General features: G+C 44.5%; 1 protein-coding gene across 3 annotated transcripts in view; it reads left to right on the forward strand.

Moving 5' to 3' along the window:
• The window catches only part of ERICH6B (glutamate rich 6B), a 2074788-nt gene that overhangs the window by 1293705 nt on the left and 764951 nt on the right, over positions 1-16132 (forward strand). For all 3 annotated transcript variants that reach the window (XM_069640454.1, XM_069640457.1, XM_069640455.1), the window contains one exon: positions 7275-7370. In XM_069640454.1, coding sequence (XP_069496555.1) covers positions 7275-7370 — 96 coding nt within the window. The remainder of the gene's footprint in view (positions 1-7274; positions 7371-16132) is intronic.

Here is a 16132-nt window from a genome sequence, read left to right on the forward strand (position 1 = left end):
CAGACTGACTTGCACGTATTTGTTATTGTTTAAGTGTCGAGACTACTCCCATTTTAGAGTTAGGGCAAGTTAGGAATTCTACCATCCCAAACAAATTTATAAATAAAGGTTTTCAAAACGTGTATATATTGTGTGTGTGTCTACTGCTTGATACCATGCCATTCTTACAGCGCCCTCACAAATGCCTGACTTTAATGAAGAAATCATTCAAATTTTAAATAGTTTTTCTGGCCCAAACACTCTGACACTTTTTTTGGGAGACCTGAACCGCTGGCTTGGAAACAAACAGGACAAAGAAGCGACTATTTAGTTCAGATCAACAAATCCACCACTGGGAAAAATAATGTCTTGGATTGAGTAGTTGACAGAAATCTGAAAGTCAATATCAATCAGACCAGCCAATGCATATGGTCGGATCACTATGTTATAGATTTCCACATCCAACTTATAGAACCTCCTCCAAAACCTAACAACCATGCTAAAACAGTCATCAGTCATAATTTCAAAAAGGTGCTTCCTCAAGATCTTCAAGATTACTTAGTCTTAATTACAGCCAACACTCTAAGAACGGGCTCTGCGGACTGCATGGTGTCGTCCTTCTCCAGGAATTTTACAAATATGCTAGCTAAAACTTCCTCTCTTAGATCCGAATTGGTAAGGGACAATATTGGACACTAAAACTGGTTTACCTCACAGCTTAGTGTTAAAAAGAAGATGAAAGCGTAAAGTTGAATTCCGATGGTTAACACATAAATCAGTTGAAAATAGAATCACGTAGAAGGAGGCTGATAAAATATACAAACTTAAAATAATGGACAGCAAAAAGAACTTCTTCAATTACATGATCCACCAGTCTTCAAATTGTATTGGGAAATTCTTTGAGATGCTAAAACTATTAGAAAAACCAAACTACCTTTTTAGCTACAAGCCCGGACTGTTTAACAGTCTGTACTGCTTTCGAGGCTAAATTCACTAATGCCAGAAACAACATCAAAAACAGCCTGACCACTGTTTCCACACCCAAGGACCAACAGATCATTGAACTCGGGGCCCAGAAACAACCAGTTTTTTCTTTGTCTCCAATATGCATCGCTGAAATGGAAAAAATGCTATCTTTCATGCACCCTTCCTCATGTCCGGAAAATATCCTTCCACCAAAACTACATTTTCAGAACACAAATATCTATTTGCCCCTTTCTTAACCAGATTTGTAAATTCCTCTTTAAGATGGTTTGGTACCTGTCTCAATCAAGACAGTCACAGCCACCCCTCACTCTAAGAAGCCCAGTTCTAATCCAAAAAAACAAACTAATCTCACACCCATTACTAATTGTAACTTCCTCTTTAATATCCTAGATAAATGTGTCACCTCTCAACTTCAAGCCCACGTGGAGTCTAATGGCATCCTCCAGACTAGGCAATCAGGCTTTTGACCCTCTTACAGTACAGAGACAGCTCTTGTAGACCTCCAGTCCCATGTGCTAAAAATAATGGACGAGGGAAAAACTGGGATGTTGGTTCTGCTGAATGTATCTGCAGCTTTTGATTTAGTGGATTATAACTGTCTCTTGCACTTCCTATGCCATCTGGGTCATTGATCTGAAGAGACTGTCTGTTGGCTTTGTTTCTTTCTTTCAAAACGGCAGTTTTCTCACCATCAGCACTTATTCTGTGCGGGGTACCTCAGGGAGCATGCTTATCGCCACTTCTGTTAAATCTATACATTAAACCACTATACTAACTCTTAGACGGCTCAGGTATATTCTTTACAAATTATGCTGATGACACCCAGCTAGTCCTTGAAATCAGCAGTGATTACGCCAAGGATTCTGCAGCCCTAGCCAACATCTACGACCAAATTGAAGTCTGGATGTCTAAAAACTGGCTATGTCTGAACGGTTGTAAAACAGAGCTCCTCACATTTGGTTTACGGCAAGCCCTGGCCAAACTTGCCACAGACTACAAAAGCTTCCAAATTGGGAATAGCAATATCCAGGTGCAAAATAATGTCAAAACCCTGGGCATTCAACTGGAGGACTCCATGAATGCAGATGCCCAAGTCAACCAGGTGATCCAGAATTGCAATTACCATCTGCGTCTGCTTAGGAACACCTGCCCCTATATCGCTGAAAATAATTGTGCGATTATTGCCCGAGCTACCATTCTAACAAGGCTCGATTATTGTAACTCAGTATTAATTGAAGCCTCACTTTCTAACTTGAAAAAATGTTAAATCTTGCAGAACGATGCAGTGTGCCTTGTCAAAATGTCACAAGAAGAATCAATGTCTTGGATCACAAAAGGGACCTCCACTGGCTTCCGATACAGGAACGCATATATTTCAAAACAGGCACCATGGTCCACAGATGCATTCTTGGAACAGCCTCCACTTACCTAAAATCATTGACCCCTCAGTTATACTCCATCCAGTGCACTCCACTCTTCCAACCAGTTGCAGGTCCGATTTTCAAACACTCCAAGGGCTTAGGAAGATCGTTCCCTGTAAAGGGGACACATTCTTGAACCACACTGCCTCTCGTGCTTAGGCTTCAGACAGATCTAAAAGTCTTTCAAAAATCTCTGACAAGTTATCTGACAAATCTTTTTGGTGCTTCTTTTCACCAGACCTGATTGTCTTGTTTTCTGTGTTTGTAAGAGTGTGTTAATGTTTTCTGCGCCCCAATGCCTGCGGGCTTTCGGTGCATTTCAAATAAATAAATAGACAGATACTGTGAGTGTGGCCTTAGATTGGGTGGGTTCCGGCCTTGGTTTCTCTCTACACAGATGATATTCTGCTGTATATTCACAATCCTGCAGATGATGGTGCAGTGATACTGGGGGCAGTAGAGGATTTCAGAAGGTTTTCTGGTCTTTGTCTTAACCAAGACAAATCTAAGGTATTCCCCTGGACAGATTTTGTGTCTCTGCCAGCAGAAACGTAGTGGAGGAAGACAGCGTTGGATTCCATGAAATATCTGGGGATCATAATAACTAGATCACTCTCGACAACTGAAGTGGAGCCTGATACTGATGTCGCTGATTGGTAGACTCTCTCTTATTAAGATGATTGTGTTGGCAAAGTTATTGTACTTGTTTAATAATATACCGACCTTGCCTGTGCACTCCTTTTTTAATGAGCTCCTTTCTCTTAGCATAGCTTTTGTGTGGGGAAACCCTGCCGCTAGACTCAAATGGCTGGCAATGGCACAACCTCTGGAAGATGGAGGCATCATGGATCTGCACATTTAGATTCATGATTTCATGGCGCCGGGATTATAGTCAGCAGTATGGAATGGTTTGGCTGATTCGCCCGCACATGTTTGCCTGGAAAAAAGTGCAGCTGGTAAGGTCTCACTGCAGTCCCTCCTGTTTGGGGATAGGTACATGCTAGGAGGCCCATTGCATCCTGTGGAAGCCACAAGAGTAGCCTGAAGAAACGGTTGCTGATGCAAGGTGTGGAGTTCCCTTAAGATAGGCAGGCACCGCTGTGGAGAATGCCTTACATCTACTGTAACCAGCGCCACAATGCCCACGGGCTGCTGTGTGCTTAACAAATGTGTATAAATTAATAATAACTTGCCACCAACCTTAGATGCCTTGTTAGAAAGGAGATGGACGACAGCAGGAATAATTAAGATGGATGATATGTTTTATCAGGAAGTTCATATGCTGGGAGGATATTAATGGCCTTCAATTGATGTATTACTGCCATATGAGGTCTGTCTTAATAGCATGCTGGCCTAGTTTGCCAGAAGAGCCTCAGATTAATTTGGGAGTCTCATGCATACATGAATCTATGGTGGGAGGTGGACAGAAATGTATCTCTATTTTATATAAATATACCCTAGGTGATCTGAAGCTGAAAAGCTCAGACAGTAAGATGAAATGGGAAATGGACCTGAATGTTGGAGTTTACGGAGGAACAATGGTCGAGGATTTCTGGTCTGTTGAAGAAAATGTCCTATAACTCCAAATTACAGCTCATCCATTTCAAAGTTCTTAATAGATCTGCCATCAAGAGTCTGACTATTTAATGCAGACTGTTCTGAGAAGTGCCCCAGGAGTGCTAGCTAGAACACAGATCTATTACATATGCTGTATGCATGCCTGAGGTTGTCTCAATAGAGAGTATGTTGTGCTCTCTAGCCATGATCAACTTGCGATTGCAGCTAACAGCTCAGGTGTGCATATTGGGTTTTATCGATAAACTACCCGAGGTAAAAAATGTAGGTTTCTTAATACGGGGCTTCTGCTGGCCAAAAGGCGTATACTGTTGGGATGGAAACTGAAATGCCCTCGAGCGGCAGTGGAATAGGTTAAAGACATGGTATGGGTGAATGATATAGAGGAAGTTCATATCACATTGTTACCTGCCAGGTGCAGCCCCAAGGATGTATGGTCGGATTTTCGCCAATACTCTAGAGTCAGGGAAAGTTCTCAGGGGGAAGAAAGTGTGGAGCGAACAGAGATTTCATATGTAAGTGGCGTGTAATGGCATACAGACAGAATTGCTTTGTAAATATACACATGTATTTACTGTTTGATACTATAATAAACTGTCATTGCCAAGTGTTTTAAATAAAACGTTTTTAAAAAATTGGCCTTGAAGTGAGGCGCCCCACCGTATAAACACCAATGTCCCTCGTAAAAAGATTTCACTTTCTCCTGAAGTTCATTCATTCAATTACATTGTATGAGCGCTAAAATTCATGAGTTTCTCCAGATCAGGACCTACGGGCTTTCTAAAATGAAAGGCAGTTTAGAATGCTGGACAGCATTCCTTTGTTGAGAGGGAACAACCAAACAACTCTGAGCACCACCACCGCCATGATGACATGGGACAGCTTCAGGCTTCTCAGTATCCCAGTTAATGATTTTACCTACAAGAGACATGAATCCTAAATTATATCCTCCTGTGATTATATCCTAAGCAGCCACCCAGCCTGTGCATTAGCGTGGCAGACCTGACATTTACCTGCCCATCACCCATCTACCCTTCATTGGCAAGATCATCAAGAAGACTGTCACACTCCAACTACCCATAAAGATTATCAAACACATCCTACTTCAAGAATACCAGTCCAACCTCTGACCAAGATACAGCACAGAGACCGTCACCATCCAGGTCATCAACGAGGCACTCCTTATCATGGACAAGGTGGACCAATGCCTCACTGTCCCGCTCGACCTCTGTACTGCATTTCATATGGTCAATCACAAAGCACTACTCAACACCCTGTCCTCCTGCATGGTATTCAATGCTGCAGTCCTTAGTTGGTCCTGTGATCTTGAAATTCTAAATGGAGCCACTAGGGGCATGCTTTTCCAAATTAAACATCAACATCCACCAGTATGCTGATGGCACACAACTACGCCTGAAGTTCAACTAGCTTGAGGACATTCCTCATTCCAAACACTGCCTCTCCACCATTCAAGCCTGGATGTCAAGTGCCTACCTGAAATTCAGCCCTACAAAAACAGAGTTCATCCTCTTCGGGGATGCCACCAAACTCATCCAAGTTCAACACTTGCTGACAGAAATGGATCTTAATGGCATCTCCTCACAACGAAAGCTAAACAGTCATGGACAGAACACAAATGTAACATTTTGACATGAAATTTGAACACAGCAGTCACTAGTCCATTTCTAGAAAAACAACATACAAGTCTTACAACTACATTTTGTAGTTTTGTAAGTGGTAAAGTTTCCAAAGCAGGGTATACATATGGAAAATGTATATCTGTAAAGTGAAGGCTTTTGTACATATAAGATATCTTGAAGTATACCCAGATCAATGCAAACAATAAATGATCTAAGTTGTTTTATTTAAGAACATTTGAAGTCATGAAAATATGCAACATTACAGAATGAGAATTTGTTAAACTAATGGTGAACATTTTGTAATTAAATTCATTAAACTGCATTGTTGATAATGATGAAGTAAACAACAAAGAAGGATTATTAATTGTACAATTTGTGTTTTTTAACATTAGATGCATATATTACCTTGGCTGTTAAGGAATATACTCTGCTGCCAAATGTAAGCGATTACTTTCTAGAGATGTCTGTGTATGCTAAATATTAGATTTATAATTAAGTTTATATGAACATGTGTTAGGAGATGTTTCTTAATATACAGTTATTTGCAAATCTATATTCCCACTTTAACAAATCTGAGTTTTGAAAAATCTCATGCACAAATATTAATTAGGAGACAGTATATAGATAAGTAATACCATTAATGGTATGAGGTGGATTGACTCAAAGGGTCTTGAACTGCATTGTGGAAATTCATGTTTGATCTTCCAAAGATAGCGCTCAACTTGTGCTGTTGTGATGAGGCAGAAACAACTTTTAAATAGACACATTTCCAAAAGGAATTAAATCAATGATGCTTCATAATTAGTGTAAACCATTTTGGGACAGTTAATCGATAAAAGTGTTGAAATTACAGGAAGATAAACAGAGTGGCTTTGTTCCCTGTAGTGGTTCTGAGTGGAAGTATATCACACACAACTCTTAGATCAAAATACTATGCAGTTTGGTTCATGGGTTTTGACAGAATTGTGTGATTTTCCAGAAAAATGTGAAAACACTGAATATTATTTTACAAAAGTGACCTTTTATGTTTCACTGATAAAAGGTAATGGCACCTGTAATGTGCACAACGGAATGGTGCAACTTTTCTTTTTTTTTATATAAACTTCAATGTGTAGGTGGTTACAAGCAATAATTCTGAGAGAACATGACGTGAATAAACATTGCTATTCCTCAGAGGTAGGTTTTACTTGTACATCAGTGAAATATGCAAACTACATCCTTCTGAGGTCTGGTATTGAGTTGAGGATTTGTATTTTTGCAGACGTGGTGGAGCAACATTTCAGTATCTCATATTTTCATCATCAGCAAATTGTCTTGGCATTGAAGAGTAAAGGAGCTTCAATGTACATAAATATAGAGATAGCCGCCTGAAATGATTTTTGAATTAGAGATATATTGAGATATTGAGCTATTATTTAGTTCGTATAGTTAAATAGACCTAATTCTTTGTGGTATGTGTTTTGTTGTGAAATAATGTTTGTGGAATTGTTTTATATGCAATGGATTACCACTCATTGTGGGACACTGAAAAATATTTATGGTATGCAACATGTATGAATAAACAGGTCAGTAAAGACAGATATCTAATGGTTGCTAGTTGTGGTTGACGATAACGATTTACATAATTAATGGAGGTTTTGGACTAAAACAATATAATGTTTCCAAATTATAGGTTTTCAAGATTTTTGCTCCTGATGAAGAGATCCACAAGAGTTCCGAAACGCATAGAGAAGAACTAAGAACACCCAACAATCCTGATGGGAAACATGTAAGAGATCTAAAGTCAGGGGCGTTGCTAGGGGGGGGATAAGGGGGCTATAGCCCCTGATCCTTTGGTTGAAGCCCCGGATAGAATCTCAGGAGCTACAGCCAAAAGACTAGCTAGCCCCCAGTCTCAACAGTTCCGACATCAGCATAGCCCCGGGACTTTTCCAGACCTAGTAACTCCCCTGTCTAAAGTTATTAACCTGTTGTAATTAAGGACATTGGTTCAAAACAATTTAAGACTTTGTGACATTCAACTTAATGTGCTACATGTATGATGATCAAATGAACGAAGTTTATATTAATATCTGTAAGTATGTATATATTAAATAGGAATACTTTGTGTATGTAAGTTTGTGACAGTGTTTGTGTCACCAGTGAGCCACATCCCGGGAGTGATGGAGCAGTTAACAGGAGAGCCGACCCCAGATCGGCAGAAGTCTTACCGGAGCCAAAGGAGCTCAAGGAAGAAGGACATTGTCAGGGTTTCCTTGCCGACAATGTCCAGTGGACACGCACTTCATTGCCGTCTTCGGGTGTAACCCGAAACACCCTGTTTGGCTCTGGAGGCGGCTGCCTGCCTGCTTATGGACACTCCTGGGCATTCCGTTTGCCGGGCCTCAGCATCCTAGTCAACTCCAGGGATCCACATGGTATTAATGCAGTATGGCAAGTTGACAACCCGGTAAGAGAAAGATAGGGGCAGGGTGACAAGGGGTGTTTTGTAGAGCCGTGCACTGTATCGGTTGTGATTGGCCATTGGCAACCCTACCCCCATAAAACCGGTAACGGGACCCAAAACTACACACAAGACGTTCTACTCTCTCTTGAGTTGAGAGAGAGGAAGAGAACTAGTACCGCTCGGCGTACGAAGATTAGCAGGACTGGTCAAAGAATCCACCCCTACTACAGGAAACGAAGAGAGGATTAAAAGCCAGAAGACTGAAGCAAGCTTTCTGAGTAAGCTGGTTATCCTCTGCCCTACAAATTGTTCAGTAAAGTTTACCCTTTTGGTTCAGACAAACCTGACTACCCTCGTTCTTGCACAAAGTGGTGGCAGCTGTTGGATCTGGGACATGTGATGGAAGGAGTCATTAAAACAGTTGCTGAAGGCCAGCAGCAACTCCAGCAGCTCCTTCACGTGCAGAGCCACCAGGCACAGGTGGATCACCAGGCCTTTCAGTAGACCATATAGATCCAGGCATCAATGCAAGAAAAGAACCAAGAAACCCCTCAACAAATCACGGATGTCATGGTAGCGTCCCGGGGGCACACCGTGATCCCAACATCAGTCCTGCAAAAATACCAGCACAGGGAGGACCCCGGATTCTTCTTTACCAATTTTGAGAGGGTCGTCCGAAAAGCCCAGTGGCCTGTGGCACGTTGGAGACACTACATAGCCCCACTGGGGCCATGCGGGGGGCTTACCAGGCCGCCAACCCCTTCGGCGATACCACCTTCACAGAAATCAAGAGACGATCCTGGAGTGCCTGGGTATGGACGATGAGGCCTACAGACTATGCCTGAGAGATACGCGGCTATGGGCTGGAGAAACCACCAGACTACTGTGTTATCGGATTCAGGACTCAACCGATAAATGACTGAAGTCCAATGGCAGTACTACTGCTGAACTCATGGAAAAGATATGATGGGAACAGTTTATTGAAGCCTTGCCCGGATCCATGCAATGCTGGGTTAGTCAACACCATCGACCAACATTAGCAGAGGCCATTGACATGGCCTCTGCCTACCAAATGACTGGCTCTGCCAAACCACCAAACCAGGGTGTCTCAGCTGCAGACTATCTCAAGGCCAGAGGGATCTGTGCCCCTCCTCTTGAACCCAAGCCTCTGCATACAAAAGGAAGAAGCTTCCCGTAGGCCAGTGTGCCAAAACAACCACTGTGCCCACAACACATATTGCCCGTTTCTGTCACCGAAAACCCAAATCAGAGCCCATGGAGTTTGGAGTCCAACAAACCCGGGAATACTGAAGACGGAGGGGCCCATACCTGGTGGAGGTAACGATTGATGAATGACCCAGCCAAGGGCTCCTTAACAGCAGCAGTGAGCAAGCCGCTATCTGACCAGAAGTAAGTGTGGGGAAGAAATGTGATGGCCCACCTATTGTGGTTAAGTGTGTGCATGGTGACATTAAGAGATATCCCTCTAAGGTGGTGAACATGAGAGTGATTAACACCAGTTCTGACGTGAGAGTTGCCATAATGCCTTTGATACCGTCTCCAGTCCTATTGGCTACTGACATTCCCTCATTTAGGGAGCGTGTCAAAGACTTCGAGAGGCTTGGTGATGCCCCTTCTTCTGGCACAGAACTAAATAACCCCAAGCTGAGAAAGTCTCAAAGAGCTGGCGGGAGGTGAGACTGGAAAAGAGAAAATGGGCCCAGTCTGAAGCCTTTCGGGAGCCTCACTGACTGGTTGAGTGATGGTAAAGAGGCGATGTTCTGAAGTCAGACCCTTAAGGACCCTACTTTACAGTGATCCCAGGAACAGGCCCTCTCTAATCGGACACCAGGGTCCAATGCACCTTGTTTTATGGAAAGAAAATGGATGATCCTTGGAGTAGTACCCGACAAAGCGAACAAGTAAGCAGAGCAACTGCTAGTACCAAAGGAGTTTCGGGATGTTGTCCTTAAGCTGGCTCATGATGAGGCCACAGGGGGACATTTGGGTGCTGAGAAAACAGAAGAGAAACTCTTGAAGAGGTTCTACTGGCCTGGGATATATCATGATACAAGCAAGTATTGCCAGGAATGCCCTACCTGCCAAAAATCCAGCCTGTACTTGCCCCCACGAACACCCATGCAACGGATGCCTCTAATCAAAGAACCCTTCCTCAAGGATCAAATTGGATATCGTAGGACCCCTGGAACCCACCTGCTATGGCTATCAATATCTCCTAGTGGTAGTTGATTATGCAACACGCTATCCAGAAGCCTTCCCAATGCGAGGAACCAGCGCAACTCAGGTGTGCGATCTCCTAATTCCTTTTTTTGCCAGGATTTGTATCCCCAGTGAAATTGTCACTGACCAAGGATGGAACTTTGTTTCAACCATCATGAAAACCTTTTGTCAGCAACTGAAGATTAAACAAATCAGAACATCAGTCTACCATCCCCAGACTCACAGATTGGTAGAATGGTACAACAAAATGATAAAACAGGCACTGAAGAAAGTCACGGCCTCAACTGGTACGAGCCGGGACCCTGTACTACCTTGGGTTCTCATGATACTGCACGACACACCCCAGTCATCAACAGTTTTTCTCCATTCGAGGTGTTGTTCGGTTATAAACCCCGAACAGTACTCAACTTCGTCCTTGAAGAGTGGGAAAACCAAGAAGAAGAACAGCCCTTGGCCGACTACGTTCTAGAATTGAGGTCTCACCTGACCAAACTCAGGGTGCTGGCACACAACAACTTGGGGCGATCACAACGTACCCAAGGGGAATACTACAACTGACAAAGCCGATTACAAACATTTCAGGCTGGGACAAAGTATTACTGCTACTGCCTACCAGCCACAACAAAATGCTAGCCCAGTGGAGGGGACCCTATACGATAACTGCAGTACTAGGGCCCTTCAACTATCTGGTGCATCAACCTGAGAAGCCTGACAAGGAAAAGAACTAGCTGTCATGATCTCTGCTTCCAAAAGATCAGGACTTGCCCGACTCCCTTGGAAGCAGACCCATAACCCCGGTTCCGAGTGCCAGCCAGTCCCGATTGGGACCTTTTGGACCCTGTCCTGGCGCCACTGGCACCAGGCTCATAAAGATGCCCAGTCCCAGCGCTGGAAGCGCCGGGCTCATAATGCTTGGGTGGACTTACCTGCAGCAGACCATGCTGCTTACTTACCTGCCAGTTGAACCCCTGATCCTCTTCTGTTTGGGACTACTTTTCCTGTTGGGTGGGGCAGGAGCCATTCCCTAGGTTCAGAACACTGGAACTCTTCTGGAAAGCAGGAACTCTTTTCTTACCTAGGCGTGGCTGTGGAAGGAAACACCTAAGCACTACAGGAGGCTATTTAAACCACACCCGATGGATGAATCTTGCTTTGCGTTATTCTGCATTCTCTGCAGCAGAACGCTCATCGTGTCTTCTGCTTCTGATCCTGGGCCTAAGGGAACAAAGGCTTACCATCCTGGAATCCAGTCTTCAGCAGCACCTGTAAAGACAAAGAAAGAACAGGTTAGCACTACGGTCTTCAGTGGCAGCGCATCTCTTACCTGGTCCATCGGCTGTCACCAACGCCTCGCGCTGCATTCCGGCATCTGAAAGACAAAGGCTTACCTACTCTTCGCATGCTCCGGAGGTCTTCGCACTGCATTCCGGCATCTGAAAGACAAAAGCTTACCAGCTCTTCGCACGCTCCGGAGGCCTTCGGCGCTGCATCTCGCATCTGAAAGACAAAAGAAGGTGCGTTTAAAGACATTGGGCAACTTTATTACTCACGTGCCATTACTCCTTCCCACGCCGAATCCAGTGGGTATTCCAGCACCCTTCAGCTTCTCTAAAGCTCCGAACTTGTACCTGCAAGATAAAAGGGACAGTTAGTGCGCATCGTGAAGCAGGCTACAAGCGCTTACTTACGTGCTTCCAGGCGCTTCTATTCCTCACGCGGGTTCGATCCTCAACTCTCATCAGCCCGCCATCCGCCTTCGCCGGAACCCTGCAAAACAAGAGATATCATTACAAAAGACTTTTAAGACATTTGAAGTGCCCAGAACTTACCGTTCGTGCAGTTAACGACGGACAGCAGTCCTCTGAGGTCAAGAGGCCTGCACCCTTATCCAGTGAAGAAACTGGTTACGGCACCCTGCCCCGAGGCAGATGGGGAGCTCGGCGTTCACTTACCTAAGGTGAGGGTGTTAACCTTTGGGGTTCTACAGGAGAAGAGAAAGGGAAGAGGAGAGAGGCACCCAATAACCCCAGTTCATTAATCCCATATTTTCTATCTGCAGACATCTTACTCTTCGAGTCAGACATACAGTGCACAGAGGCCCAGCCCAAAGAGCCAACCGTGTGTTACACATCACCTTTGAAGATACGGCATTCACCCAGTCAAGACCGGCGCCTCTGCGGGAATCAGGTGAGCGTTACAGAACGCAAAGCCTATCGCAAAACTCCCACCCAGGCGCTATGGAAACCTCGGATACCGACCAGCTAGCCCAGTTACTTGGGGAACTAAGAGCAGAAGTGCATGCAGCCCGTCAGGAAACGAATGCTCTAAGAAGGGAACTGATTATTTCCATGGAGCGAACAGACGATCTCGCTAGACAATTGCTACAGTCACAAGCCGGACAAACTCCGTTACCCGCATCAGGGGCAAATCTTCCTTCAACATCCTCTACGAACCCAGTGCAGATCAACCTACCTGGGAATGTACCTCTGGCTCCGCCCGAACGATTTTCTGGTGACCCAAAGAGGTTTGCAGTATTTATTAATCAGTGCCGGTTGCACTTCTTATGCCGGCCAGCAGCCTTTCCAACTGATCAAGCTAAGGTAGCTTTCATGCTTTCGTACCTTAGTGGCAATGCGGCAGACTGGTCGATCCCTCTAGTTAATCAAGATGATCCGGTTCTCCATGATTTTCAAGCTTTTCAGCTCAGTATGGAAAAACTGTTTGCAAGACATTCACAGGGGCAGGCCTTGGACAATGAGCTCCTTTCATTGCGACAGGGTAATCAAGACCTTTTGGCTTATATTGCGTCTTTCAACAGACTGATAGTGGAAACTCGATGGCCTGAGGACAAAAGGATTACGCTGTTTTATAGAGGTCTACGTGGAGAGCTCAAAGATGTGTTAGCCCAAGTAGTGAATCCCCCGCAAGACTGTTCGGACTATATTGACTTAGTCGTTCAAATTGACCACAGACTGCAGAACAGGAAGGCCGATCGTTCCAAGTTTGATGCTCGAGTATTTTCCAAACCACCAACTCCTACCAAAGGAGTAGACTCCGGGGAACCCATGCAAATAGGGGGCCTGAAAGGACCACTAACACAAAAGGAGCGGGAAAGGAGAAAACAGCTGCAATTATGCCTCTATTGCGGAAACTCGGGGCACTTTCTTCGAGACTGTCCGGTGAAACCAGCCAAGAAGGCAGTAGGAGCTGCAGTTACCAGGGTCACAAACTGTGAGCAGGGAAACGACCTCGCCCGACAAGAATAGAGGTCCTCTTGCCGAGCGTTAAAACCAGTTCCGTGACCTCGCATTTCGTGATACCTATGGTCCTCATTAGCCCTGAACATCCGGATCGATTACATGCGATTGAAGCTTACGTCGACAGCGGTGCCATCGGCAATTATGTGGATCATGAAATGGTTTTGAGGATGAATCTGACTCTTTGTCCAAAGGCTGTAAAGGACGTCATTACTACGGTGGATGGTACGGAGATAGCCTCCGGACCAGTAACGCATACCACCCAAGAAGTGACGCTAGTAAGTCAAGATGGACACCATGAGAAGATCGTGTTCGATGTGATCAAGGCCCCTCAGTTCCAGATTATTCTAGGAATTCCTTGGTTAGAGAAGCACAATCCTCAGATCGATTGGCGAGCAAGAACGGTTCAGTTTCTAAAATGTGTCTCTACTTGTCACCCTCGACCTGGTGTTGCACTGGCAGCAATTTCCTCGAAGGCTCCTCAGTTACCTCCTGAATACCTAGAATTCCAAGATGTTTTCCGGAAGGATCAGGCTAACTCTCTACCTCCTCATAGGTCTTATGACTGCCAGCTAGACCTGATACCTGGATCTACTCCTCCTTGTAGTAGAATTTATGCCCTCACCGAGCCTGAGAATCTTCACCTCCGACAATACCTGGATCAATACCTAGCGAATGGGTTTATTCGTCCTTCCAAGTCCCCTGCTTCCTCAGCTTTGTTCTTCGTTCCAAAAAAAGAAGGGGACCTTAGAACTTGTATAGATTATCGCGCCCTGAACCAGATCACTGTTAAGAATAGATATCCGTTACCTTTGATCCCTGAACTCCTGGACCAAGTCAGAAAAGCATGCATATATACAAAGCTGGATCTTAGAGGAGCCTACCACTTGGTACGAGTAAAAGAGGGCGATGAATGGAAGACGGCCTTCCGCACCAAGTATGGGCTATTTGAATATCAGGTCATGCCCTTCGGACTTTGCAATGCCCCGGCCGCCTTTCAATATTTTATGAACGATGTCCTCAGAGAGCTCATAGATGTGTGTGTTGTTGTTTACATTGACGACATCCTCCTTTATTCTTCATCGGAAACTGAACATCGGAAACACGTGAAAATGGTCCTCGAGAGATTGCGTCAACACAAACTTTTCGCTAAGTTGGAAAAATGTGTTTTCAACGTGACTGAAGTTGAATTCTTGGGATTCATATTATCACCTAGCGGAGTGCGTATGGATTCAAAGAAGGTCGATGCAATTCTCAAATGGCCATCGCCATCCTCCGTAAAAGGTGTTCAAAGCATGTTAGGCTTCGCTAACTTTTACCGCAGGTTTATCCCCGAATTCTCTCGAATAGTCCAGCCCATCACCGCCTTGTTAAAGAAAAACAAACGTTTTGAATGGTCTACCGAGGCGGAACAAGCTTTCCAGAATTTGAAGACTAGATTTATCTCTGCACCGATCTTAAAACATCCTCGCCCAGAACTCCCCTACATCGTTGAAACTGATGCTTCGAGCCTTGCCATGGGGGCAGTTCTATCACAAAAGGACCCAGTAACCAATCAGTTGCATCCCGTGGCATTTTGGTCCCGCAAATTCTCGCCTCCTGAAATCAATTACACTATTACTGATAAGGAACTTCTAGCTATCAAGTCCGCCTTTAAGGCTTGGCGGCATTATCTTCTGGGGGCCCGACACACCGTTACTGTGATTACAGATCACCGAAACCTGCAATATTTGAAAACCGCAAAAGCTCAATCCTCTAGGCAACTCCGTTGGGCACTATTCTTTGCCGAGTTTGACTTCATAATTACCAATCGACCTGGTACAAAAACGGTAAAGCTGATGCCCTTTCTCGGATGGGAGTGGAAGAACATTTGATCAATCCTAAACCTGTACCTATCATTCCCGAACAAAGAATTCTAGGTGTAATCGCCACACAATCCATAGAGGAAGTTAAGGATAAAGCCAGGCTACTGGTAACTCCAGCAGACATACAGAATTGGCATCTGCAGGGAAAGGACTTTACGGTGAAGGACAACCTATTATATTTCCAAGAACGGTTATACCTGCCCAGCACAGATTTACAGAAAAAGGTAATCTCTTGTTATCACGATTCTTTAATGGAAGGACATCCCGGTATGACCAAGACCTCGGAAAAGATCAAGCGCTACTTCTGGTGGCCGTCTTGGAAAAAAGATATCAGAGACTTTATAATGTCCTGTGGAGTATGCGCCCAAAACAAGAGTCAAAAGGAAAAACCAGCCGGCCTCTTACGCCCTATTGACATCCCGCCTCGCCCTTGGCATACGCTTTCTATGGACTTCATCACCGATCTACCTCCATGCTCCGGATACAATACGATCCTAGTAATCGTGGACCTATTCTCCAAGATGGCGCATTTCATTACACTCAAAGGCTTACCAACAGCAGCAACTCTGGCCCGAGAATTTCTCGAAAACATCGTCCGACTGCACGGTTTTCCTTCAGTTCTAATTTCGGATCGAGGTAGTCAATTTATTTCTCATTTTTGGTGAAGTTGCTGTCGGTCGGCTCAAATTGATGTGAGACTTTCGACCAGCCACCACCCTCA

This window comes from Ambystoma mexicanum, chromosome 7q, assembly GCF_040938575.1.
Source record: "Ambystoma mexicanum isolate Mex_15411 chromosome 7q, UKY_AmexF1_1, whole genome shotgun sequence".
Taxonomy (NCBI): domain Eukaryota; kingdom Metazoa; phylum Chordata; class Amphibia; order Caudata; family Ambystomatidae; genus Ambystoma; species Ambystoma mexicanum.